General features: G+C 43.2%; 1 protein-coding gene across 1 annotated transcript; it reads left to right on the forward strand.

Moving 5' to 3' along the window:
* scn1lab (sodium channel, voltage-gated, type I like, alpha b) lies at positions 1–26,760 on the forward strand. The gene is made up of 27 exons (XM_070855442.1): positions 1–267; positions 1,040–1,158; positions 1,406–1,495; positions 2,394–2,522; positions 3,057–3,148; positions 5,435–5,619; positions 5,680–5,728; positions 6,593–6,656; positions 7,104–7,245; positions 7,678–7,884; positions 9,297–9,575; positions 9,910–10,251; positions 10,560–10,692; positions 10,803–11,041; positions 11,151–11,324; positions 12,140–12,496; positions 12,689–13,216; positions 16,847–16,982; positions 17,791–17,945; positions 18,141–18,314; positions 18,908–19,030; positions 20,358–20,633; positions 21,334–21,387; positions 21,546–21,683; positions 24,998–25,102; positions 25,215–25,485; positions 25,568–26,760. The coding sequence occupies exons 1-27, from the start codon at positions 1–3 to the stop codon at positions 26,758–26,760; spliced, it is 6,021 nt and encodes a 2,006-aa protein (XP_070711543.1).
* Positions 26,761–27,333: the final 573 nt, after the last annotated feature.

Consider the following 27,333-nt stretch of genomic DNA (forward strand, 5'->3'; position numbering starts at 1 on the left):
ATGGCACAGCTGCTTGTACCGCCCGGACCTGACAGCTTCCGCCCCTTCACCCCCGAGTCGCTGGCCGCCATCGAGAGGCGCATCGCCGAGGAGGAGGCCCGGAGACCACGGGCGGAGCGCCGCAGTGACAGCGATGATGAAAATGGGCCCAAGCCCAACAGTGACCTGGAGGCGGGGAAATCCCTCCCCTTCATCTATGGGGACATCCCTCCCCGCCTGGTGTCCACCCCTCTGGAGGACATGGACACCTACTACAGCAATCAGAAGGTCTGTCTTAAAGTTATTAAAGCAATCACATCAATCAATATTGCAACTTATGTGAATGATACCTTTAAGACCTTTCTTGACTGTGCTCGTCTGAAAACATTCTTCCATTCATCCAACAGTTTTAAGGACACACACGGGCAAATGTAGCCATTTCATCCCATGCAAAACAAACTTCTGCTGAAGACAAATAACAACTGTTTGCTAAATGTAAAGATTAGTCAGAAGTTATCTCTTAATTGTTTAATCTTTAATGTAATGTAAAAAAGCTAAGTGTCTGCTGGCTGTAGCGTCACATTCAGCATAAATGGTGTCAATCGTCTCATCTAACAAAATGTTGTGTTTTACATTATTTTTCTTAACTAAAGGGGTACCAGTACATCCAGACAAAGTGGCAACATTAGCATTTGATACTTCAACAGGGGAGAGGCAAAACCCATTTCATCATGAATGTGTGTGCTGAGCCAGGTCAGAGAGAGGCCAACAGAGGTGCTAAATGCTAATCTGAGCTGCTGTGTCAGTCAAACTGGGCTGCCAACATGTCCTGCCTGAAGTGGACTCATCCAGCGGCATTATGATAACAGAGCCTGAGCAGAGGCCAGCTCAGTCCTCTCTGCTCTTCTGACTAATCACACATGCACACAGACAGCCATGATGAGCAGATACTATAGGACACACACACTCTAACACATGCAGGTGCTGTTGTGTGTCTCCCCTAGGTGCTTTGTATAATACAGGTTTGAACTAATTTTATTTCTCCCTCTTTCTCTTTTAGACCTTCATAGTATTGAATCGCGGGAAGACCATCTTCCGTTTCAACGCCACTCCTGCCTTGTACATCTTAAGCCCCTTCAACCCTCTGAGGAGGATAGCTATTAGAGTTTTAGTGCACTCATATCCTTTCAGAGTTTGCTACGGACACAGCTTAATTTGGATTAAAGGTTTTAACAGACAAAAGAGGGATTTAAATGTGCTGATGTACAAACTGTATTTACTGTAGTAACTATAGATAAAGGTAGGTAAATGTTAGTTTGGACCTTTTTGCTGTTAGTGAAGATTGTAATTTATCATATATATATATATATATATATGCATACATGAGTACAGGATTGATGCTTGTGTTCCTTGACTTTGTCCCTACGATGTTCAGCATGTTGATCATGTTCACCATCCTGACCAACTGTGCTTTCATGACCCTCAGTAATCCCCCAGAATGGGCCAAGAATGTAGAGTAAGTCCCCATTGTCTCTCATTTTGGTCAGTAAAGCAAAGCATTTTTTTGGTTTTCAGTTAACATGCACATGGATTTATCCTTCACTGATTTTCATTACTCTTTTTGGAGGGCATAACGTAATGCTTTAATTTCACACTCATTTCTGCCATTCAAACAATATGGAGGAGAGTAACTATAGTGCCCTGTTCAATAGAAAAGTGATTCAGACAAGTGCTGTTTATGTCATATGGGATGGATGGAAAAATTCCCATATTAAATCTCTCTCTAATACTGTGCAATGATCATATAATCCCATCTATGTTCAATTTGGGTTAAATTACACTGAATGATGTTAATCAGGCACTTCTGTATCCCTGAATGCTGACCTGAACGCCATTTACAAGTTGAAAAAAATCACGATTGCAATAATGAATGTAGCAATAGACAGCGACTCCATGGCAACATAATACTTCCTACCTGAATCCCCCAGCACATGATGGGAACTGTAGTTTCCAAGCTCTTGGGGTTTATCCCAAATACAAAAAGGAAAAACACTAAGAGTGACAAAATCACTCTCCTCCTTTACAGAGATATTTTCCTTGATGTTTGCCTTAGCATTAGTGGGGAAGATTTTAGAAGGAATGTAATTATGTGCCCACATGTAGGTGCAAACTACTGCTAATACTGTTTTTTATAAAATACTATTTACAGATAATAATGAAAAACAATGTATCAAGAATACTATGAAGAAAATGATTAGGTAGTGAGACACAGGTGATGCTGTGCCCTCCATCATACAGTGGTGCTACAATCTGTTACTTCCACTCTGAGCAGTGGAGCCGCTACCCAAGATCATTATTTCTCTCTGCGTGTCTTTTCCTCTTCTCTCCCCACACTTCCTCGTTTCGTGTGCCAGGTACACATTCACAGGGATTTACACCTTCGAGTCCCTTATAAAGATCCTGGCCAGGGGCTTCTGTGTGGGGAAGTTCACTTTCCTGCGGGACCCGTGGAACTGGCTGGATTTCAGTGTTATCCTCATGGCGTAAGTATTCTGACAAGCTCAGTTAGGATCATCTTAACATGATCTGGCGTAAATTATGAGGCCAAATGCTAATCAGCCCAGCAGCCTTTTAAGTCCTGCTGAATGTGAGGGGAGGAACGGAGAGACTGAACGGGAGCATGATAGTCTGTGGTTTAGTTGTGTGTGTTTTGAAAGCACGGCCAGAGATCTCAACTCTTCTCTGTTTTAATGGACATGAGCCCCCAAAGCATGGAGCATCTTGGCCCATATTTGTCCCACGCCTCAATGACTTCAACTACTTGTCTTAAAACTAAAAAATAAAGCCTTCAGCATTAAGTTACACAGTTGGACCTTTTTGTGATGATCGTATTTGCTGCTGTGAGGGATTACTCACTGATCCCATAATATCATTTGACGGTAATCTCTGAGAGATTCCTGTAATTTACAATTCTGTTATGAGAGGTGGTTTTGTTTCTCAGATGTATGTGTCTGTGCACGTGTCATGGGTTTCTGCCTGTGTAATGCTGTATAGTAACTGTGCATTTGATCCTGCAGGTATATAACAGAGTTTGTAAACCTAGGCAATGTTTCAGCTCTGCGCACGTTCAGAGTATTGCGAGCTTTGAAAACTATCTCAGTAATACCAGGTAAGGCTGCCCGTGCCTGCTGCCAGCACTCCTGTCATTTGTCCTCTGTGCGTGACCGTCTGCCATTCCCTCCTCCCCCCCCCCCCTTCCCATGACCCTCCTTTTGTCTTGTCATGCCATGCGTGTGGGTGCCTGGTTTGCGTGTGCGTGCGTGTATGTGCGTGTGTGTCCCACCTCTTTCCCGAAATGCCCCCCTACCCAACTCCCACCCCTCCTCCTCCCCCTCCCCTACCTTCCCTTACAGATATGTCACAGAGTTTGTGGACCTGGGCAATGTCTCAGCACTGCGAACCTTCAGGGTTCTGCGAGCCCTGAAAACTATATCAGTCATCCCAGGTGAGAGAGCCATCAAGGCCCATAGGGTTGATGAAATGCTAACGGCTAACTGGCGTTTCGCTAACATCCGAGCACACCCGCCCCCTCTCAGCTCATCTCACTGTAGCTAAGCCTGATGACGCCCGTCGCCGTCCCTCATGCTGCCTTCGTCCCAAGGCCAGTAAAAGCTGGAATCTGGCTCCAATCTGCACAGATTGACAGGATTCTTGGCTTTTAGATACATCCTTTAAGGCAGAATTCTTTTGGGTTGAAATCTATCCTTGCCTTGGGAGACTTATAAGTAGATTTTGTGCACTATTTGTTTTTCCGTTTTGCATGAGACATTGCAAAAGCCAATTTTCTGGTGGCAAGCACTTGTGTGTGTAGGATTCTTCCTTACGTTGTTTTCCTGTGCATGTCTTGTTCAATGTTGTGTGTTTTGGAGAAACTGTGACATGGTGTGTGGTGGTTGGGTAATGGCATTCCACACACTAACACTGTTCACATCACAAACTCACAACCAGGTCATATGTAAACCATCCCGGATAACCTATCATTGGCTCTTTGTATAAAGAGGATCATCTAATTCCACAACATACATTACTTATTTTAGCTGTCACAACTCCATCTGGAGCCAGATGAAATATTTTGGGCTCTGTTTTCCCGGCAGTGCAAAACAAAGCAGTGTAAGCACATGAGACGTGTTTTGTCCATCACTTTGATTTTTTTTTGCAGAGCATAGTGCACATAGTGCAAAGGTGGGAGAAGTGGTACAGAAAGATCTAAAGTGGTGTTTCAGTGAAAATTGGGTCTTTAATGTTGAAAGTAAAAAGATCGATGCAACTCTTGTGTATTCTGAAGCTGGAGCCAGTAGGCGACAAGCTTAACTTACCATAGGGACTGGAAGCAGATGGACAGAACTAGAGTGGCTCTGTCCAAAGTTTAAGAAATACACCCTCAAGCACCTATAAAGCTCACTGATGGGCCAGTTTTGTTGTGATTTTTTAGCACATTATATCATTTCTTTAATCTGTACAAAAACCTCAACAGAAAGACAACAAGTTGTGGTTTTTAAGCACAGTGAACAGATTGAACAAACAAAATACAATACGTTGATTCATGAGCTTTAGATGTGCAAGTAGGCAGACACTCATACTGTAGACCAAGCCAGGCTAACTGTTTCCCTCTGCCTCCAGCCTTAATGCTAAGCTAAGCTTCACTTAACAGCTGCTGGCTTGTACAGACATAAAATTCCATTCATTCCATCTAACCATCAGCACAATGTTGAACTATTCTTAGGTTGTCGGTTATTTAGCACAAACTAAATACCTGATGAAAATATGCACTTCCATGTGCATGAGAAAGGTATAAGACTGGCTCAGAGGATGACAATTCACCACAATCAATCACCCTCCTATTTATATACCACTTCACCCAAGCCTCTTGTGCACGTTACTGTGTCTATATGGATAAAAACAGCATGTGCTTGGATATGTCCCCATTGACCTTGTCCACATGACTTAGTAGTGTGCGCTGGTCTTTGTGACTGCACTAAAAAAAAGAGCTCCATTTTTTCAATGGCATTTTAACTAAAAGACACATACGTCTAGAATATTATACTTAGTATTCCTAATTTGTTATAAAAAAACATAGGAAAGACAACAACACACACAAAGACATTCTTTATCAGTGATCTTTTTGCCACAGACCAATGCCATAGCACTAAAACAGACATGAGAAACATAACTTTCTCTAGTGGTTGAACCATGATTAGCAGTGACAGCCTGGTCCCTGTATGACGGCAAACAGATCATACAGGAACCTCCACTGCAGACCCCCCTGGCTGCTTTCTTCTGTAAGCTCTTATTAGCAGCCTCTTCTCTATACAAGCTTGTGGCTGTAATTAGCAGGCAGTAATCATTCTGCGATGTCCCCGTCCCGTCCCCCCCCTTTGCCCTCTCTCCTGTTTAGGCTTGAAGACCATTGTTGGTGCACTGATCCAGTCGGTCAAAAAGCTGTCGGACGTCATGATCCTCACCGTGTTCTGCCTCAGCGTCTTCGCTCTCATCGGCCTGCAGCTCTTCATGGGCAACCTGAGGCAGAAGTGTGTGCGTCTGCTGATTAACAACAACGGCACCAACAGCAGCGACATCGCCGCCAACGACACAATGTTTTTAAACAACTCCCTGCTGGAATTCAACACCATGTTCGCGCAGAACGAGACGGAGAACGTCTTCAACTGGACGGAGTACATCAGCAATGAGAGTAAGCCGAGCGAAGCGGCGTGAAAGTGCTGTTGCATGTCTGCCAGGCACACATAGGGGGTTAACCGGTGTCAAGTTAGTGTCCGCCCCAGACGGCCTGAGTCAGATACTGGCTACTTCATATGCACGGATGGGTCAGGGTGGTGGTGGTGGTGGTGGTGGTGGTAGTGTGGGGGGGAGGTCAGGCACACTGGCCTCCCGTCATGATTAGGAGTGACAGCAATGGCTGGGAGCAGTGGCTGCGCTCTCTAACAAGGGCTGGTGGGAGAATGCGGCAAATGTGGCAGATAATCGCCACAACAATAAAACCCTCTACTTTCACCCCCTCACTACCCTTCATCATTCTCCAATAGCCCATCTGTGTGGCATGAGCAGCCTAAAGTGCTAGCACAGGCTGAGTCACTGGCCGCCAGCAGGATATCGAGGAGACATACACCAGCTACATGACAAGCTGAAGCCAGAACAAGAGAAGAAGAGAGAGAGGGAGAGCTGATTAGAATTGCACAGATGTTATGAAGTCTGACATCTTGATTGCATCAATGACCACGTTTGCCCCTAAAATAATCTGATGTTAGCTTGATTTCATGAGGTAAATGAGGACAGACTGGCTGTGACTGCCTCAGAAGTCATGTGCTTATGACACACACAGTGAAAAGCACACCAACAGGATGACTAATGTGGCCGGTTGTGAAAAAATAAAACTTATCACCACCTTTCTCTCTGTGTTCCAGCCACTGTACAGTGTTATAGCACAGTTAAAAACTGAATAGAAACCCACAAGGCGCATGTTGTTTTTCTGATTCTGTTTCGTCACTTATTCACTCTGGCTGACCGTCGCTCTGTCTCCCCCCTCCCTGTCCTCTAGGTAATTACTATTACCTCCCTGGCCGTAGGGATGCTCTGCTCTGTGGGAATGGCAGTGGCGCTGGGTAAGGCTTGACATGTTTTATTTATATGGCCAATTAGATGCAACACAAAGCTGAGCATACACAATTAGTGTCGACACTCACCACCACGCTGAGACATCACGGGAATCTAAACTGCTGCTTAACTATGGGTGCGTCTCATTTAATGTGTTTTTGGGAAACGTTGAGACTTCCTTTGTTCGTATGTTGCTTATTGATTTAAAACAATATTGAAGACACTGATTCCACTTGGAGTCACTCTAAAAAAAGCACATCATCATCAAGAGCTGCTGGCCACAACATGTGTTTCCTCTATTTATGGGGACACAATGACTCTCCGGCTTTGTTCCGATAAACAATAGATTTTTGAACCATACAGTAACGTGAGTGTTGTGGTATTTTTTATGTTAAAATACGACACATGGAACCTCTAATGCAAAGTACTGTTGATAACACTGTGTGTCCCGACAGACTCTGTCCAGAGGGCTTTGTGTGTATCAAAGCAGGTCGCAATCCAGACTATGGCTACACCAGCTTTGACACCTTCAGCTGGGCTTTCCTCTCACTGTTCCGACTCATGACCCAGGACTACTGGGAAAACCTTTACCAGCAGGTTGGTAGAATTTGCTTTTCCCTTGTGTGTATTCACTGTGTTTATTATCTGTAAAAGGTGGAAAAAGCAAAACAACCAAGTAATGAAGTGGAAGCATTTAATTTCATAATTAAAGTCAGTAAATATCTGAGCAAACATCCAGTGTTTTCAAAAGGGTGTGTCATCCCACAGTTAAAGACTATGCCTGTTATGTAAGGGTTGTTTTGTCTTTTGTCTTTTGTTCTGTACTGCAGTAGTACAATGCAGCTACTTGACATTTGCAAGTCACCAAACAATTGCGTGACCAAAGCTGAACGCTGTAGTTCATATTCAACCACAAAGAACAAAAGGACAAAAATCCATCAATCTTTTATTGTCATACATTTTGTTGGTTTTCTAATAAATTCCTAACAACAATCTCTTCTCCTCTCTTGCTTCTCTTGGATCCATCAGACTTTGCGTGCGGCAGGAAAACCCTACATGATCTTCTTTGTGCTGGTGATCTTCCTGGGCTCCTTTTACCTGGTCAACCTGATCTTGGCCGTGGTGGCCATGGCTTATGACGAGCAGAACCAGGCGACCATCGAGGAGGCTCAGCAGAAGGAGGAGGAGTTCCAGGCCATGCTGGAACAGCTGAAGAGACAGCAGGAGGAGGCGCAGGCAAGACATTCATCTTTGTCTGCTCTAACTCTGATGATTTGTGTTGTTTTAAAGTGCTAAATATTTAGCTATGGATCTATGGAGACTGTTGACTCTTAGGCTTAAATTCTTTAGCCAGCTGTCAAAAGCATCGTTTCCCTGAGCGACACAGGGAGTCGGAGTTGGATGACTGACACCCCTCTACTGCTCCCTCAGGGATCAGGAGTCTTATGTCTCCTGGGTGGCCTACAGGAATAAGAATTAGAAGATGGTGCCAGTGAAATGCTGGATAATGAAAATATACCTACTGTATCTTCAGCTGTATAGGAAGCTCATTGTCAAGGGAGACTTACTACTACTTGTCTAACACATGGCTGAATGCTGTAAATGTACAGTAGGAGGTTCATGGAAACATTGTGAATTAGCTCAGATAATTAGAAAAAATAGAAATTATGATTTTGTTATAAATATATCTATATATGTATAGAGGAAAACCTACATCTAAATAGGATTACACTCAGGTGTGATGCTGATTTTTTGTAACTTTATTGTCACAATAACCAGTAACAGATGTAGAAATGTCAGAATAGAAATATTTAAAATTGAAATATTTCATTAAAAGTATAATGGATAACCAGTTATAATACATGCAGAAAAAGCCGAGCTTTCACTCATGAATACAAAGACAGATACCTTTTGTCTTCTGTATTGCTGGCTTGCTTTCAGACTTGCTTCCCAGCCTGTGCTTGATCCTTCAGGGGTTATTCTGCCAGGTTCAACACTCTTATCAGGCTTGTGCACATTCAGATTGTTGTTGTTGGTTGTGCCGTAGTTGCCATGACAGACTCTTAAGTCCTCGTACTGGGATGCGCATCGATTTGTGGGCCTTATATGGAGTCTCTGATAATTTTGGCAATTCTTCAACTGTATAGAAAATCTCTTTCTTCTAAAGCGGCAGATTTTTTGCACACTCCCATCCCCCATTATAGCTTCTCAAAAACATTTCATGAAGACAACAGAACATAAAACATGCACAAAAGCCTAATAGGCAACAGTATGTCTGTTCATGCACATGGTAGTAAATCATATTCCTGAAGGGAAGATGCAAGAAGTCGTGTGCCTCTGATTTGATCAATGTTGCTCGGCTTCTAAGAGGAGAATGTCCTTCTTGCTCTATAAAACATAATGGCTGCTACCTAACCCAGCATCCACACATTTTTTCTGTTGTTCAGTGAGAATTATAAATGCAAATAATCAGAAATGTTTTGGTTTGCAGGAAAACATGCAGGCATCCATTTTTAGAAGGTGTCTGAGGCTTATTTGGCTGCTGCTCTCAGCTGCCAGCCTCTCTCCTCCGCTCCAGTCCATGAGAGCCTCTGAGACAGGCACTGGGTCGCCATGACAACTGTGTTTGTGCTCTGATTGGCTGGCAGGTTGCCGCGGCAGCAGCTACAGAGAGTGGAGAGTACAGCGGGAGAGGGGGCCCCACCTCTGAGTCCTCCTCAGGGACGTCTAAGCTCAGCTCGAAAAGTGCCAAGGAGCGACGCAACAGGCGGAAGAAGAGGAAGCAGAGGGAGGAGGAGGAGGAGAGGGGGGCCCGAGACAAGTTCCACAAGTCTGAGTCCGAGGACAGCATCAAGAGATCCAGCTTCCGCTTCTCCATCGATGCTAACAGACTCTCTTATGAGAAAAGATGCTCCTCACCCAACCAGGTAAATGCTGCCTGGACAAATTAGATTTGCCAGTGATAAATGGAGCATTTTTGAGCCTCAAACTAGACCGATATTGGTCTTTCATAAAGTTTCAGACATGTCACATCAAGCCACTGATATGATTAAAGCTTCAACAAACAACAAATAAGTTAAACCAAATTACCAGCCGTTGAATTGAGGGCACACACACACCCCTTGCCTCCAGTCTTTATGCTAAGCTAACCATTACAAACGATTCCCTTATCCCCCCAGTCTTTCCCAAGTATTCTAGGGATCTACCTCCCTCCGCCCTCTGACCCCATTTTCTTTCTCTCCCTCTCCCTCTGTCCAACAGTCTCTCCTCAGTATCCGGGGATCCCTCTTCTCACCTCGGAGGAACAGCCGCGCCAGCCTGTTCAGCTTCCGCGGCCGAGCACGTGACATGGGCTCAGAGAATGACTTCGCTGATGACGAGCATAGCACCTTCGAGGAGAGCGACAGCCGGCGGGGCTCCTTGTTCTTGCCACGTCGCCTCGAGCGCCGCTGTAGCGCCGTCAGTCAGACGAGCCTCGGGGCTCCGCGTATCATGTTGCCCGCCAACGGCAAGATGCACTGCGCCGTGGACTGCAACGGTGTGGTGTCGCTGGTCGGTGGAACTTCTGTAACAACCTCCCCTGTAGGTCTCCTGCTGCCTGAGGTGACTTAAATGTTTCATGCTTTATTTTCCCATTGACCTGCTCCAAGTTTATGCCCTGTAGTCCCCTTTATTCCCTTTTTTCTTATGTTCTTGATAGATGAGTGATGGGGGAAAAGAAGTTGTAATTTTTTTCCTAAGTGAAGCGAATTTGATGCACATTTCCAACCAAAGTGTGTAGTAATTAAAATGTTGCTCAGGTTGGAGACAGATGGAGGGTTGTCTGCTTGACTCATCTCCCTTTCTGCTAAAAAGTGATCAAATATCACGGCATGAATCTGTTTTTTTTATGTTTTTTATGATTTTTCCAGGGGACAACCACAGACACTGAGCTTAAGAAACGTCGGTCAGGTTTTCACCAACCATCCATGGATTATTTGGATGAACCAGGGGGCAGGCAGAGAGCCATGAGTGTGGCCAGTATCCTCACCAACACCATGGAAGGTAAGGGTCTCGCCATCACCTCTCAGTTCTTGAGAGCATTAGGAGAGCAGCATATACATATATACAGGATAAAGGAATGATCTTACATATAGTAATTTCTCCATTTCCAGAGCTTGAAGAGTCAAGACAGAAATGCCCCCCTTGCTGGTACAGATTCGCCAACACCTGTCTGATCTGGGATTGTTGCCCTGCGTGGCTGAGAATCAAGGAAGTCGTCATGACGGTGGTCATGGACCCATTTGTAGATCTGGCCATCACAATTTGCATCGTCCTCAACACACTATTCATGGCTATGGAGCATTACCCTATGACTAAAGAATTTGATAACGTCCTCTCAGTTGGAAACCTGGCAAGTATTGTGTGATGTGCTTTAAAAACTCTGAAAAAGATAAACGTTAAACACCTTTCATGATGCAGATTCATGTGTAAAACTAGAATTTTTCCCCATTTGTCGTTAGGTGTTCACAGGCATCTTCACAGCAGAGATGTGCTTCAAGATCATCGCCCTGGATCCCTACTACTATTTCCAGGAGGGTTGGAACATCTTTGACGGCATCATCGTTAGTCTGAGTTTGATGGAGCTCGGCTTGGCTAATGTAGAAGGCCTGTCTGTGCTCAGGTCCTTTAGATTGGTGAGAGCACTGGTAATATGTTATTAGAAAAGCTGAATTACATGAGTTATCTGCTCTTCAGATGAAAAAAGTTAAGATGTACCTGTACTTTTTGGGTCAAGCCACAATAGCTCTCTCAATACCATTCATGGTATTCATGAGGTAATAATATAATGAAAGCTTTTGTGCAGAACGTGAAAGTCCCAACTGAGAGATGCTGTGGCCTTTGGGGCCTTTTTCTGTTCACCTGATTAACTTTGTGCCTGTTGCTGTGCTGCAAGGCGCAGTCATCTTTTACACAATGAGACTGAATGCATACTGTACTCACTCTTTAATACTTGGCAAGCTTTTAAAGCAATAGTTTGACATGCCCTTGTTGGCTTTTTTTGCTGATAGATAGATACAAGTTGTACCACTCTTGTATCTGACTGTCAAAACTGAAGCACTAATAGGTAATTAGAGTCTGTCAGCACCTCTCATCCTCACAAATTAACACATTGTATTGTGTTTGTTTAACCCATACACAAATGGAAAAGGTTAGCTAATTAGCAGGATGCAGTGACCACAGGCTCCAGTTTCAATCAATCAATCAATCAATATACTTTATTAATCCCCAAGGGGAAATTCCGATGTCCTAACAGGCAGATATATTCACCTCCTTCCTGTAGCTGCATAGTTAGCACACACATAAGAAAGTGGCATCAATCATCTCATCTAACTGAAGGCAAAAAATCTAAATGTATTTCAGAAAATGTTTATCTGTATGTATCTTTTCACCTATTGAATGTTAATCATCTAGAAAGTCACACACTGCTTTTAATTTTCTTGGAAAACAGCTGAGGGTCTTCAAACTGGCCAAGTCATGGCCCACTTTGAACATGCTGATCAAGATCATCGGTAACTCAGTGGGTGCTCTGGGGAACTTGACTCTGGTGCTGGCCATCATCGTCTTCATCTTCGCTGTGGTGGGCATGCAGCTGTTTGGCAAGAGCTACAAGGAGTGTGTGTGTAAGATATCTGATGACTGTCAGCTGCCCCGCTGGCACATGCACGATTTCTTCCACTCCTTCCTCATCGTGTTCCGGGTGCTGTGCGGAGAGTGGATCGAGACCATGTGGGACTGCATGGAGGTGGCTGGACAAAGCATGTGCCTCATCGTCTTCATGATGGTCATGGTCATTGGAAACCTGGTGGTATGGGGTTCTTCCTCTTTATTTCCTTTCTATAATCCACATAGCACAGTTCTGTGTATGACAATAGCTTGTTTTAATTCAACTTGGATTTCAATATTTAGAATATTTTGTTGGTTGGATTGGATATAATATCCTTGAGTAATAAGGTCATGTGGAATTCACTTTCCCTGCGTAATATCCACTTCTTCCCAGGTTCTAAACCTGTTCCTGGCTCTCCTCCTGAGCTCATTCAGTGCTGACAACCTGGCGGCAACTGACGAGGACAGTGAGATGAACAACCTGCAGATTGCTGTAGGCCGGATCCAGCGGGGCATCGCATTTGTCAAAACCACAGTGCGGCAGTTCCTCCAGAGCCTCTGCTTTGGTGGAGCCAGTAAGGGCTCCGGTCTGGCTGAGGAGAGCAAACCCCTGGATGAACTGCACAGCAATGGCAAAGGCAACTGCATCTCTAATCACACTTCAGTGGAGATCACCAAAGACCCCATTGGGGTGTATGTGTCAGAGGGCAACGGCCGACCAGGAGGAGGGCTGGTGGTTGCTGTCGGGGTTGGTGGGGACACAACAGGGAAGTACCCTTTGGAGGAATGTGACTACATGTCATTTATTCATAACCCCAGCCTGACAGTCACGGTGCCCATCGCTGTAGGCGAGTCAGACTTCGAGAACCTAAACACAGAAGATTTCAGCAGCGACTCGTCGGATGTGGAGGGCAGCAAAGAGGTAAGATGAAAGACTTTGATTAGATGACTGACATCTCTGTCAGTGTGCAGGAAATCTCTTGAGTCATGTAGATTTTGTATTTTTCTTTATATTTGTAATAGTTAACACCCGACACAAGTCAGCCGATGTATGAACTTGTCAGAAACTGATAGAGATGGCCTTTTCAGAAAATTTTCCAACAGTCAAGCAGTTTGAAAATAACATACCTGCTGACTCATTTGTACATTCGTCATGCTGTGCTACTGAGGGAATCTTGTGGAGATTTTACATAGTTCTAAAAGATCTTGGCAGCAGCGGAAAGAGCCATGACAAATAATGACTCAAATTTGACTCTCACCAATGTAGCAGGTTCACTTACTAGAGGCATTTGTTAGATTATATGTGTCAGTGTGTTTGCGTACAAGGTTACGTGGTTGACTTGCCATTAAATGCAGTTTACTATTATACAGACCTGTTGAAAAGAATTCCTAATCATTTCTGTCTTCAGGAAAAACAAAGTTTGTGTTTATATGTGTTTATTTGTTAAGATGAAATGAAAGAAGCAGCAAAAACAGTTTTTGTTGAATAACCAGTGTACGTCAGAATCTAAATCAAATATTCTGTACTACTAAACCAAATACGTCATATTTGGCACACAATTTGAAAGGAAGTCTTACTTTTTTGTAACTCATTGTGTATTCTAACAGAGCAAATGCATGTTTTGCTGTCAAGTGTCGCCAGGCTTGCAGAGCAATGGGACTGTGTTCCCTGGTGATGTCAACCTGCCACTGTGGGTGTGGTGCCAATTCCCTGCGATACAAAACAACCCCAGAGACTATTTCTAGCTATGGCACCACATGCTCCATATCTGGATCAGGCAATGCTCTCTTGCATCACTGCTGATCTTAATGCGCTGTAGCCAGGGGTCAGTGAATTGTGATAAATAAGCACCAGTTAAGATATTTGGATATTTCTTACCTACTGTGTCACAGGGTTTGATCAAATTAGATATTAATGATATGAATGATATTCATTTATGCATTTAGACTTACACAGTGAACAGTTGGTGTGTGCTGTTTGTGTGCCTGTTGTGTGACATGAGTGTCAGTTGTCATTGCCAGTATAAAAATGGCATCCCACTCTTTTGGATTTAATCTATCAAAGAATATGCTTTCAGGGAAATCTAAATTGTTGTTCTCTGTGGCTAATGTGTTCCACCACTGTGCCTTATAGCTGAACAGTGAAAGCAGACTTGAGGTTGTATGCTGGCTTTTGGTGTGTTTGACTTACTTTGTTTAACCCCCCATTTGTTATTGCAGCTGTGTCACAGACGCTCTCAAGGTTTTCAGTGAGAGGAGAATTGTAAGACCACTTTATTGTACCATAGCACTAACCATGAGGACTGCCTATGCCATTTACAGACAAACAACATATTTTTCTCATACCTTCAATGGATTGCCCATTTTCGTTCTTTGCCTGGTCTGCCCTCCGCCCCACACCCCTCCCACCCCTTCCCCTCCACCCTCTTTGCTTTATAACCCCCGCCCTCCCCTCCCCATATAGCAGCACACTCAATGCTGTAATCTTTGAGTTTCTTTTTACCCCGACCCCCCTTCCCCACCCTTCCCCTTCATAATTTATCTCCAAGCATCAGGCTGAATTGCAGTTACAAACCATTAGGAATGAGCAACACCACCTTTTCCATTGATAGACAAACTCATCTAACATGATCTTTGCTTTTGATTTCATTGCTTGGTTTTGAATTGGTTTTGGGACTTGACTGGCATCCAACACTTCCGAGCTTGAGAATGAAGGAAGAGAGGAGGTGGAGGAGAATGAGAAAAAAGAGATGGAATGGAGAAATGAATTTTGCTGTAGTTTGACAAAATTCATTTGTCTGGGTTATAGCCCACCTACACACACACAAAATACTTGTACATACATGTTTTGTATGAAACTCAAATAATAGCAGTGATGAAAGATTCTTTACAGAATTCTTTCCAAAGAGATCATTTTGAAACACGAGTCAACATGATTTTTGCAGGGTGGCAAAATAGATAACACATGGCAGTTCATATAGAATTAGACTTATTTATGTTGCTGATGATACCACAAGATGGGGGTAATTTCTTTATTTGCTATCCTCTTCAAACATACAATTGAAGAAACTCCATCCCAAATTAAATCTATAATAAATGATAAATACCAGGTGTGGTACATGTACATAATCATAGATTAGCTGTCCTAGTTCTATGTGTTATCCTTTTTCAGTCCACTGCAACTATCTTGTCACCCAACTTGTACAAATTTTGCCAACAACAACACTTCCAACAAAATCTGCCAAATAAAGCATGTTAGGTTAAGAATAAAATAATCTTAAAGTCCACATCCAGAAATGATAAAATGGTTTTCTTGTTGAAGAAGAGAACCCGGAGGGAAACACCCCTCCAGACGATGCACTTGTGAGCAGCATGCTTCCATCATTCCCATGCCGTATTAGCTGGGTCCCACGGCAATCAGAGCTGCTGCACTGTCTAGGATGACATGTTCCTGTACCTCACACACCAGACAGATCAGACATAAGGCCACATAACACCATGTTTGCCCAAAGAAAAACAGACAGGAAGCCTCACAAGACCAAAAAGTCTCACTATATGCAGATGTTGTAATGTATATTTCTGCAAAAACAAAGATCACTGCATTTTAGGGTTTCAGAGGAGTGTTGCCAGGTTTCAAAATTCAGAGTTAGCAAGGAAGACAGAGTAAAATGAACTTGACAACATTAACACTTGTCATTACATGTGTTTTGCATTTTGCTGAGAAGATGGACGAAAATCGTTGAGTACCACACTTAGTCCTGTATGTTTTCTGGGTATGCATGGGCGCTAATTCAACATGTTTTACAAATGGGAACAAAAAAACGCCAGACCACATGCTGTCTTATAAACAGTGCACAGTACTGGTTTTTGCTGGTAAGCTAATGTGGTTATCCGTCTACTCCAACTCAAACAGAAGAAGCTTGTCCACTGCTTTCAAGGAATGGAAATAACGTGTTTTCATGTCACTGACAAAAATGTTCAGCAGTCCTGAGGGTGGATTCAAGCTTTGAGGGTGGGGAAATTATTATTATATTCATAGAAATAATTTTAGAAATGGGATAAATTATAGAAAAATTGATTAGGGATCATTTTTCAGTGGACATGAAAATACTTCAGCACACGTTCTGCTTGATACTATTTCAGGCTTGGACTGATAATGCACTGGAATACTGCATGCACTCATCCTCGATCTGAGGACACATCAAACGTACCCACAGCGCATTTCCGTAACGCCAACCTCCCCATGCCATGTGTTTGCCACATAATCTGATTTGAGCCATCAGATAAAATTAATATCAAAGCCTGTAGGTACATTTGATCGATGCTGCATGTGATGATGATATTATAATGACTATAAAGAGCCCAACTCTGTGAGCTATTACAGTGCCTAGTCTCCACACTATGGTATACAGTTGTGGCACTGGAGTACATGTGAATTGAGAATCACAATGATAACCAGCTCAGAAGGTTGGCTCCTATAACGACTGAACCTTTGTTAGTTCAGGCACTGCTGTGTAACTTTGTTCTTTTATCTTCTTCCTCGTCCATGCAGAAGCTTGATGCAGAGCCCCGGCCTCTGAGCTCATCAGAGGGGAGCACAGTCGATATTCGCCCCCCAGGAGATGGGGTGGATTCAGTGGAGCTGGAACCAGAGGAGTCACTGGATCCAGAGGCCTGCTTCACAGAGGGTAAGAGGGACGGGAGGATGATAGGCAGGGAAGATGATGGGTAGTGGGAAAGTGGGACGGAGCAAGAAAGGTGGGAGATGAAATGCTTCCACGGCACATTTCAAGACGTGGACTAAATCGCATTAACTGCTTGTACTTAGCACCGGTGTGTTATAGTTGCAGCGGAGTGACAGTGAATACAAATGCTCAGCAGGACAGAAAGAAAAGTGGTCTGTGGGATTCTCTGGGTTTGTAATGTAACCTGACACTTAGTTCCACCTCCTGTACAATTCTGAATCTGCAACATGAGAAAACAGAAACAAAATATGATGATTGGGGATCAGAGATGGGTGGTGTAATATTTACCTTTTGTTAGTATCTCTACATTTTCTTGGATTATTTTTCGTATTCTACACACCACTTTATATTGCAGCTTATTCATTGAATGTGTACTTCAGCATACACCAAACAGTGAAATATGCTTAGATTAGATTACAAGGTGCTTTTGACAAGTGAGTATGACAGTTAGACCCACTGAACCAGACAATAAATGTATCGCACAGCGTTGCTAGAATGATCATATGTATCACTAAGTGTGTTTCCATCCATCTGTATTTATGCACATTTTCGGTTTGAGTGAAAACTAATATTGCACAAAGTTTGAACACTTGGCTGAGGTGGACAAATCATACCGATAAAAAGAAAATGCAAGTGCAATGGAGACAAAGCAAAGTGGTTGGTTTAATCACACAATCACCTTGAGTCAGCATGGACCAAAATGTTCATTTCTGTGGCCATTTTCTCCACCTCTCTCCCCACATGCCTATAGGCTGTGTGCGCAGGTTCCAGTGCTGCCAGATCAACGAGGAGGGAAGCAATTATAAGAGCTGGTGGACGCTCAGGAAAACCTGCTTTATCATAGTGGAGCACAACTGGTTTGAATCCTTCATCATTTTCATGATCCTGCTCAGCAGTGGAGCGCTGGTAAGTGGGCGTTTCTGTTTGTTTGTGTCCTAAAATCAATAATGATTTTTTACTTTTTACTGTCTTTGATCACTTCAGTTATTAACAGTGTGTTGGGTTAAAGTGGGAAGCACCAACACATTACTTGCATAATTACATAATTCACATGTCATCGTTTCCATCAGCCGCCTTTATTGTTCTTTCCATTCTGTACAGGCATTTGAGGATATTTACATCGAGCAGCGGAGGACCATCAAAACAATGCTGGAGTACGCAGACAAGGTCTTCACTTACATCTTCATCCTGGAAATGCTGTTGAAGTGGGTGGCATACGGCTTTGTCAAGTACTTCACCAACGCCTGGTGCTGGCTGGACTTCCTCATTGTAGACGTATGTATATTCATTCCACACTCCATCATAAGATAACACTTCAATCTGGCAGAAAATCAAGTCAATTTAAACTTTAAGTTTTTGTAAAAGACATGCTAAAGCACCAAAGCTCAAACATCTGGTTACAAACCAAAATGTAATGTCAGAGAAATAGTTCCAGCACGATTTTGTGTTTATTTTGTAAAGAATTCAAGGAACAAAATACAAAGTGTTAATCAGTGAGCTTTAGATGTGTTGATGTTTTTGATCTAGCTGTTTTCCCCTGCCTCCAGTCTTTGTGCTATGCTAAGATAAGATAAGCTCACAGTGTCCTGCAACAAGTGTGTTTCCCCTTTAGCTGTTATCATACATACATAAAAATAAGTGAGTCCACCTAAGTCATTGTTCATTGTTGTCACATCTCTGTATCTGAAATTCATTTTTGCACATAGTTCTGTTATTCATTTTTAAACACTTTTAATTCTTTATTATCTCTTTAATTGTGTGCAGATTAATCATTGATGCCCAATCAACCATCTTGTTCAAACACTCTTCAGAGGGACCTTCAGTTCTCACCTTTCACCCAGCTTGTCTCTGTCATTATCTCCTTCCAGGTGTCCCTGGTCAGCCTTGTAGCCAACGCTCTGGGCTACTCTGAGCTCACCGCCATCAAATCTCTGAGGACGCTGCGAGCCCTCCGGCCCCTGAGGGCCCTGTCTCGCTTTGAGGGCATGAGGGTAAGGACATTTGGAATAACAGCGCCATGAGACCCGCATGTAGAGTATGATTGCTTATGAGCCAGGTGAAAACCAGCATGCCTGTTTAATTTAGCTTTAATTCATTTTATTCTCATTTTAAAACACTAATTTATTCTACAGGCTTTAAAATCTTTAGTGGCTCAGATTTAAAAGGTTCAAATACATTTCCTGCCAAGAATTATAGTAGATTAGAGGATAGATATCATTCTCATGTACGCTGAATGCATTATGAAGCTACAGCCAGGAGATGTTTAGCCGAGTATAAAAACTACCATGCTAATTAATGAACTTTAGAGATGCTGGTAGGCAGACTTTTAAAAAACTGACCAAGACAGAGCTGTACTAGCTGTTTCCCCTTGCTTCCAGTCTTATGCTGTGCTAAACAAACCATCTCCTGGCTGCAGCATATTTAACAAGTGGCATCAATCTTTTCATCCAGCTCTTGGTAAAAAGTGTGGTAAAAATGTTAATGCTAAGCCTCTTTCAGCCAGCCAATTTATCATAAAATAAGGTCACATTATTTGGATTTGACATGGTCTCTGTAGAGCTATAGAGGCACTGCTTAGAGGTTACAAAAGGAAAATGCCACAGTATGGTTTATATTGCCATTTTTAGAATCTCAGGGTTAATATTAAATGCTTGTAGCTGGTTAGGGGGGCTGATTTTAGGACTGCATGCTTATTACAATTTCTGTAGAGTTATCTTTTCCTTGCAATTCAACACTGTACTTCTATCTGCATGACTTTCTTCACATTGTGTCAATGGATTACTGTATATAGCTGTTCTCTGACATTGTTTTCTGACGTTGCTTGTGTGGTGCCTTTGACCTGTAATTTTTTTCTTTGTTGTGTGTCTTTTTTCATTTACAGTCAAACAAAATGTTGTGACTTCATCCCGCCTCTCTAAGGTTTTTTTCTGTTTTGCTTTTTTACCTATCAAATGTTAACTTTTTCACCTATCCACCTTCTTCTTTCCAACTGTCATGTTGTTAAATTCTCTTTGTATATATGGATGGTGTCAGGAGCTGTATGTGTGCAGACATTACATATTAAACACAGCTTTGAATAATATAGGAAGACAATGAATTTTTAAATCAGTCTTGGCTCTTGTTCTGAAAAACGTAGCATCAGCTTTGTAGCTCAATTAAATTAGGTGTCCACATGTCTTATTTAAGAGCAGTTGAGTGATTAGATGATTGCAATGGCCACTTATCTAAAATCAAACAGCCTCTCTAATTTGACAAGCAGAGACTCCATTTGACCGACAGGAGAGTGCTGAGTTCCTGCGTGTGCTTCAACCTCCCCAGGTTGTGGTGAACGCGCTGCTGGGGGCCATCCCCTCCATCATGAACGTGCTGTTGGTCTGCCTCATCTTCTGGCTCATCTTCAGCATCATGGGCGTCAACCTGTTTGCGGGGAAGTACTATTACTGTGTCAACACCACCACAGACGAGGTCTTTCCCATCCAAGTTGTCAACAACAAGACTGACTGCTTAAACTTGGTCAACGACAGCGCCCGCTGGAAGAATGTCAAAATCAACTTTGACAACGTCGGCGCCGGCTACCTGGCTCTGTTGCAAGTGGTGAGTTTAGTCTTATGACGCATTTACATTTTACAATCTGATACAGAAGACAGGGGAAAACAATTCATGATAGAAGAAATGCCATCAAATGCAAATGTGAATTCAATATTCATATACATCCGTATTATCTTGCATAAAACATAAAAGTAGTTGAATATAAATATTTTGAAAATTAATAATCAGAGCACAGAAAAAACTACAGCAGCCAAAAAGTATACACATAACATTAAGTTTTCCATTTGGATAGTAGGCGGTAATTATATCCTTTATACAAATGATCCAAGTCAGTTCTTCCTAATCAAATCTTTTTGAAATGCCTGTAATATATTATAGTTAGTATGAAATTATGATTGAGTGTAGTGCTTCATGTCACATGGCTCCCATTACGAGAAGTCACCCACTCCTGGAAAATACACCAAAAGAATTTGAAAATGTCTCTCTGCTATAATTTGAAATTGAATAAATGAATGAAAAAAATAGAAGTAGCTGATATCAGATGTGAGACTATGATGGTGTTCCCAAAGCTAACGTCATGTGTGATTGTCACAGAGGCACCAAAATAACAACCCCCACTCCTCTAAATGACAGACAAGCAGCGGAGCTCGTCTGTGGGGAGAATTAGATTATGAAGGTTGTTTGAGATGATCCCCACCCCCACCATCCAGCCTGACACTCTGACTCCTCTCTCATCTGATCTTAGGCAACATTTAAAGGTTGGATGGACATCATGTACGCAGCAGTGGACTCACGAGATGTAAGTGCCCTCAGAGGGGTTTGTGTGAAAAATACCTGTTTACCTAGTTCTTATGTCTGTTTGCATAACTAGCTCTACATCAGCTCATATCAACGGATAGACATCCAAGTTCTGAAAGCCAATAACATTTTGAATCGGTTCCGTCTTGTTTGTTCTAGTTGGAAGACCAGCCTAAATACGAAGTGAACTTGTACATGTACCTCTACTTTGTCATCTTCATCATCTTCGGCTCCTTCTTCACCCTCAACCTGTTCATCGGTGTCATCATCGACAACTTCAACCAGCAGAAGAAGAAGATAAGTTGCATTCAGTAACTCTCCTACTATGTCTACTTTGATCATCTGAGCTCAGGGCGGCTCGGTAGCTCACCTGCAAGAGCGCAAAACCACAACCCTAACCCTAAGGCATCAGGTTCAAACACGGCCTGGGCCAGATGCTGCTGCATGTCATCCACTCTGTCAGTGCTGTCAGTCTCCACTGTCTGCTGCTGTCAAATATAGTAAAACAATGCCAGAAATAAGAATCTAAAGAGCACAGATGGAGCCAAGGTGCATTCCACCCTTGTTAGACCTCAAGGACACACACAGAGTGTCTCGGTCATTAAAGCTGAGCAGAAACAGAATCTTTGTTTGTACAGATGACAGCAATGAGGGGAGAGAGATGGAGAATAAGATGCTTGTGTCAACAGTTTCATTGGCTGTGGCATTTTAAAGTTTCACATGCAGTGGCATCTGATGGTACAGGTGTTGTATTTAGTTTCCTGTTAATATAAAGCTGTGAGTCATTTCAAAACCAGTACAGATCAGTATATTGTATACAGTTAATATGCAGTATGGAATGGGAACACTGACTCAACACTGACTAATGTAGTCATCATCTTCATTTCTTTGACTGAAACAAACATGTTTGTGCATGCTGTAATAACTACACAATGTAGTTGTTCAAATGTTCAAATAGAATTGAAATTATTTGAATTCATTTGAAATCCCAATCATAAATGTAGCCCTAGCTTGTGAAGATGCAATACAGCTTCAAAATGAAACATGAAATCCCCGGCAGCCCCAGGTTGTTGATCCAGTCTGCTAGCTGTTATTAGTATTGACATTCACAGCTTCGGTTCTGCTCCACGTTGTTGCTCTGGAACACCAGCAGGTACCAGTTCTGTGCCGACTACATGCATAGCCTGGTAGAAAGAGACACAGACAGATTTAGCCAAAGCAGAGCCACGGCTGTGTTTAAGGGAGGACTGAACCACAGAATAATGATTATCTGAGGCACGGTGAGGACCTGCTGCTGCCAAGGATTACTGAGGATGCATGAGTCACTGAGAAACACCCCGCCTGCACACACACACACACACGCAGAGTCTCAGTGACTGTAGTCTGAAAATGTGCCCTCCATTCAACCAAGCGCTAACAAGTGGGACTGGCAACGCCCAAGAGAGGGAGGAGGGGGTGGAGGAGAGTGGGGAGGGGGTTTGCACTGTGTTTCCTGCACGCTGGCAGCTCTGACTTGACTGACTGACTGAACGAGACACTGATTTAGTCGCTGTGGCTCAGCAGCCCCACAGCCACAGCGTCACACAGATGGTTGCTGAGTGTTGACACCAGTAGTCCCTCCAGACGCTGAGCAGCACCGAGTGTGACGTGTGCCTCATGTATGATACTGTGAGGGGGATTGTTTTTTGTTTAAGGAAGGCATAGGGACTGTGCTGGCTGTAAGAGTATTTAGGAAAAGTACTTTTTTACTTTTTCATGCTGCTTAATTTTGACACAGATCAAATTAAAATACAACAGTTTCAAGATTCTGTAATCATGAGAACATCTGATCATAGGGAGCTACCTCTCCTTTTAAAGGGAGCGTCATGTGATCACCAATCAACAGAAAACACTTACACCTGCACACCTGCAGGGAGATCCCCCACCTCCACCACAGAAAAGTTTGATAAAAGCAAAACCTAATAAAGAAAACACACAAAGGAAAACACACAGCTTCTACATTGATAACAATGAGGTGATGCCCAGAAGTAACAGTTGTACACAAACATTAACATGACAAAAAAGCAGAGTGGAGGATCTTCCTGCAGGTGTAATTGTTTTCTGTTGATTGGTGATCACATGATGTGTCCTTTAAAAACAGAGCTCACAGCTGTCTGACGTGCTCTGATGAAACGTTCATGCTGAAATGGCAACAGATTTGTCAGTGTATTGATTGCAGATCAGTTTACCCCACAGAAAAACACACAAGGTGATTCTTTTGCTGTTGTTGCTACCTTTTGTCCTGAATTTGTTTGCTTTGTCTCGGGGAATAAAGACTTTGTTTTGAGCCAGAGCACCAAACTGAACTTCAGCGCAGGAGAAATGCACCTGTTTCCTCTTACAAATTGATTTGATTTGGTGCCCAGCCTGTATGGGGTTACAGGACACTAGACAGCAAAAGTAATCAAAATGCTTTCATGACAAATCATAATGTACAGTTCCACAAATGTAAGACAAAAGCATTCCCAAGAATCAGTTGATAGAACATAGAAGTTTCCTGCTCTTCTTTTATTTTTTAGATCTCACCAGAACCGAAATCTTCTCAGTAAAAAGCAAACTCAACATATTACCTTCAGAGAATCTCAATCTCAATTTTTGCACATAAATGGCAGAAAATGTCCCTCAGAATCATTTTACCATCGTAAGCATGAGAAAACGAGCCAATAGTCACATTTTAGGAACTCCACTTTTTGCTTAAAGGCTCAGTGAGGCAGTTCTCCTGTAGCTTTCCCCTCTCTCTCTCCGAACCCCCTGACACCAGACAAGCACAGACATTTGCACGCACTTTATACGTACAAGAAAATGAAGTCAGAGCAGCTTCAAACAATCGCGTACTGTATACCAGCAAACCTCACAGACCACTGCAACGTATTTAGATATTACAGGATGATGAAGTCAGCAGCTTTTTCACGTCATCTCTGAAACACTTTGCTGATTCTGACTTGTGTTTATTGTCAGAACTCTCTGAGTTCATCTTCCTTTTGTTTAAGTTGCTTGGTAGTGTAGACTACCAAAGGATAGCAACTTTTTCTGTAGGATTTTCTGTCATTCAATCAGGCTTCTTATGTGAAGGGATGCATGTCTGTGTGTAGAACCGGCAATAGGAACAATATGCTGAAAGGTTACTCTGGATTGTTTGCCTAATGACACTAAAAACAAACTGCCTACACCAGCTTTAAGCAATTTTTCTAAAACAGAGCCAAGAGGAGGTGCACGAGTCTAGTTTTCTCTCAGACCACATGAATCACAATATGCTGAAAGGTTATTATGGATTTTTTTCCCATTGACAAGCTCATTAAGCGACTGCTTATCCAACTTGTTCCAAATTCACTGGAGTTTGGTCAACTAAAGGACACAATTTATTTTTTTTCATCCTAGAACCCAGAACTCCTGCTGACTCTCACAATACATCTGTGAAACTCATGATTATATTAGAAACAACCAAGACGTACTGTGTGTTTTGACATTGGCATTGAACCAAAGTGAAATGTACTTTATGGCTTTCTAACATGTAAAAGAAATGTATTCTTCAAGCACATGATTATAACCAAGTTTTGTTGTGCTCCCTTTACTTTGGAGGTCAGGACATCTTCATGACAGAAGAACAGAAGAAATACTACAATGCCATGAAGAAGCTGGGTTCCAAGAAACCACAGAAACCTATACCTCGGCCAACAGTAAGACTCTCAGTGCTCAGACTGTGGACTCTGTCAGTTCTTACTAATGGACTAGAAGGAAAGGTGTAAAATGACTAACGTCCTCCTGTTCCTTGTCCTCCTCTGCCCTCAGAATGCATTTCAAGGCTGCGTGTTTGACTGCATCACAAAGCAGGCCTTCGACATCGTGATCATGATCCTCATCTGCCTTAACATGGTGACCATGATGGTGGAGACGGACGACCAGACGCCGGACATGGACAAGATCCTCTACTGGATCAACCTGGTCTTCATCGTGCTCTTTACTGGGGAGTGTGTGCTTAAGATGATCTCTCTGCGTCACTATTACTTTACCATTGGTTGGAATATATTTGACTTTGTGGTGGTGATCCTGTCCATTGTCGGTAAGGAGACATTTAAAGTGCTTCAGCTTTCCTTTAGATTGTCAGTGAAACTGTGTGCTGAGAGTGTTTTTTGCTGTTGCAGGTATGTTTTTATCTGAAGTTATCGAGAAGTACTTTGTGTCCCCGACCCTGTTCCGAGTGATCCGTCTGGCCAGGATAGGCCGCATCCTCCGCCTTATCAAAGGTGCCAAAGGCATCCGGACGCTTCTCTTTGCCTTAATGATGTCCCTCCCTGCCCTGTTCAACATCGGCCTCCTCCTCTTCCTGGTCATGTTCATCTACGCCATCTTTGGCATGTCTAACTTTGCCTACGTCAAGCGGGAATCAGGAATCGATGACATGTTCAATTTTGAGACCTTCGGGAACAGTATGATCTGTTTGTTTCAGATCACCACCTCAGCCGGGTGGGACGGCCTGCTGGCACCCATTCTGAACAAGAGGGAGCCCGACTGCGACAGCCAGATGGAGCACCCTGGAAACTACTACAAAGGCAACTGTGGCAACCCATCAGTGGGCATCTTCTTCTTCGTCAGCTACATCATCATCTGCTTCCTCATTGTGGTCAACATGTACATCGCCGTCATCCTGGAGAACTTCAGCGTGGCCACAGAGGAGAGCGCCGAGCCGCTGAGTGAGGACGACTTTGAGATGTTCTATGAAGTGTGGGAGCGCTTTGATCCTGGCGCCACTCAGTTCATGGAGTACAGCAAGCTATCGGACTTTGCAGATGCGCTAGATCCCCCCCTGCGCATGCCCAAGCCTAATATGATCCAGCTCATCTCCATGGACCTGCCAATGGTTAGCGGCGAGCGCATCCACTGCCTTGACATCCTGTTTGCCTTCACCAAACGAGTGTTGGGCGAAGGCGGGGAGATGGACGTGTTACGCGGGCAGATGGAGGAGCGCTTCATGGCCTCTAACCCCTCCAAGGTGTCTTATGAGCCCATCACAACCACCCTCCGGCGCAAACAGGAGGACATGTCGGCCATAATCATTCAGAGAGCCTTCCGCCGCTACATGATCCGCCTGGCCATGAAGAAGGCCTCCGCCCTCTACAAGGAGCAGCTGAAGGAGGGCATTCGCGACCCCGACAAGGACGTGATGGTCATCAGCAAGTTCAATGAGAACTCCACCTCAGACAAAACGGACATGACGCCCTCCACGGCCTCCCCGCCCTCCTACAACAGTGTGACGAAATCGGACAAGGACAAATACGAGAAAGAGAACAGGGAAAAAGAAAACAAAGGGAAAGACTTGAAAGACAGAAAGAAATAGACTTTTTAAAAAGTAACAAAAACTAAAAATGCATTAGAGACATGAGGGAAATTTGTTTACAGCTTCTAAAGGGGGGGTAGATATATGTACGCCTGTGTGTTGATTGTCAAGAGATGAGGAATGCTTTATCAGGCAGGCCTAAACTGGGAGTGCAGTTATGTCATATGTGAATACATGGGGTCTTCTCAGATGGAAAATACGGAAACAAATTATCCAGCAGACACTGCCAGAGATTGACTGGAACATGGTAAAAGCCTCTCTGCAAAACGCTTGTGATTTTCCTATTGGTTGTTGTTACTATCTGACACACTTGAGTGTACTGTTAAGTTGTCTGTAGCTAGTGCTGCTGCTACTACTATAAATCCAGTGTCTTGAATTTAACAATCGCTGTATCACTTAACAAGTACTCTGCATTTTTTTGGTTCCGTTTTTGGTTACAAGGTTTCTTTTTTTAATGAGGAAGAATGTTTTCTACCTTTTTTGTGTCATTATCGTGAGAATGTGCCCACTGCTTTCACTGTTGTAAAATCACCAAGGGCAGACAAAGTCAATGCTGGAAACTACAGCAACCGT

The sequence above is a fragment of the Pempheris klunzingeri genome, chromosome 24 (assembly GCF_042242105.1).
Source record: "Pempheris klunzingeri isolate RE-2024b chromosome 24, fPemKlu1.hap1, whole genome shotgun sequence".
Taxonomy (NCBI): domain Eukaryota; kingdom Metazoa; phylum Chordata; class Actinopteri; order Acropomatiformes; family Pempheridae; genus Pempheris; species Pempheris klunzingeri.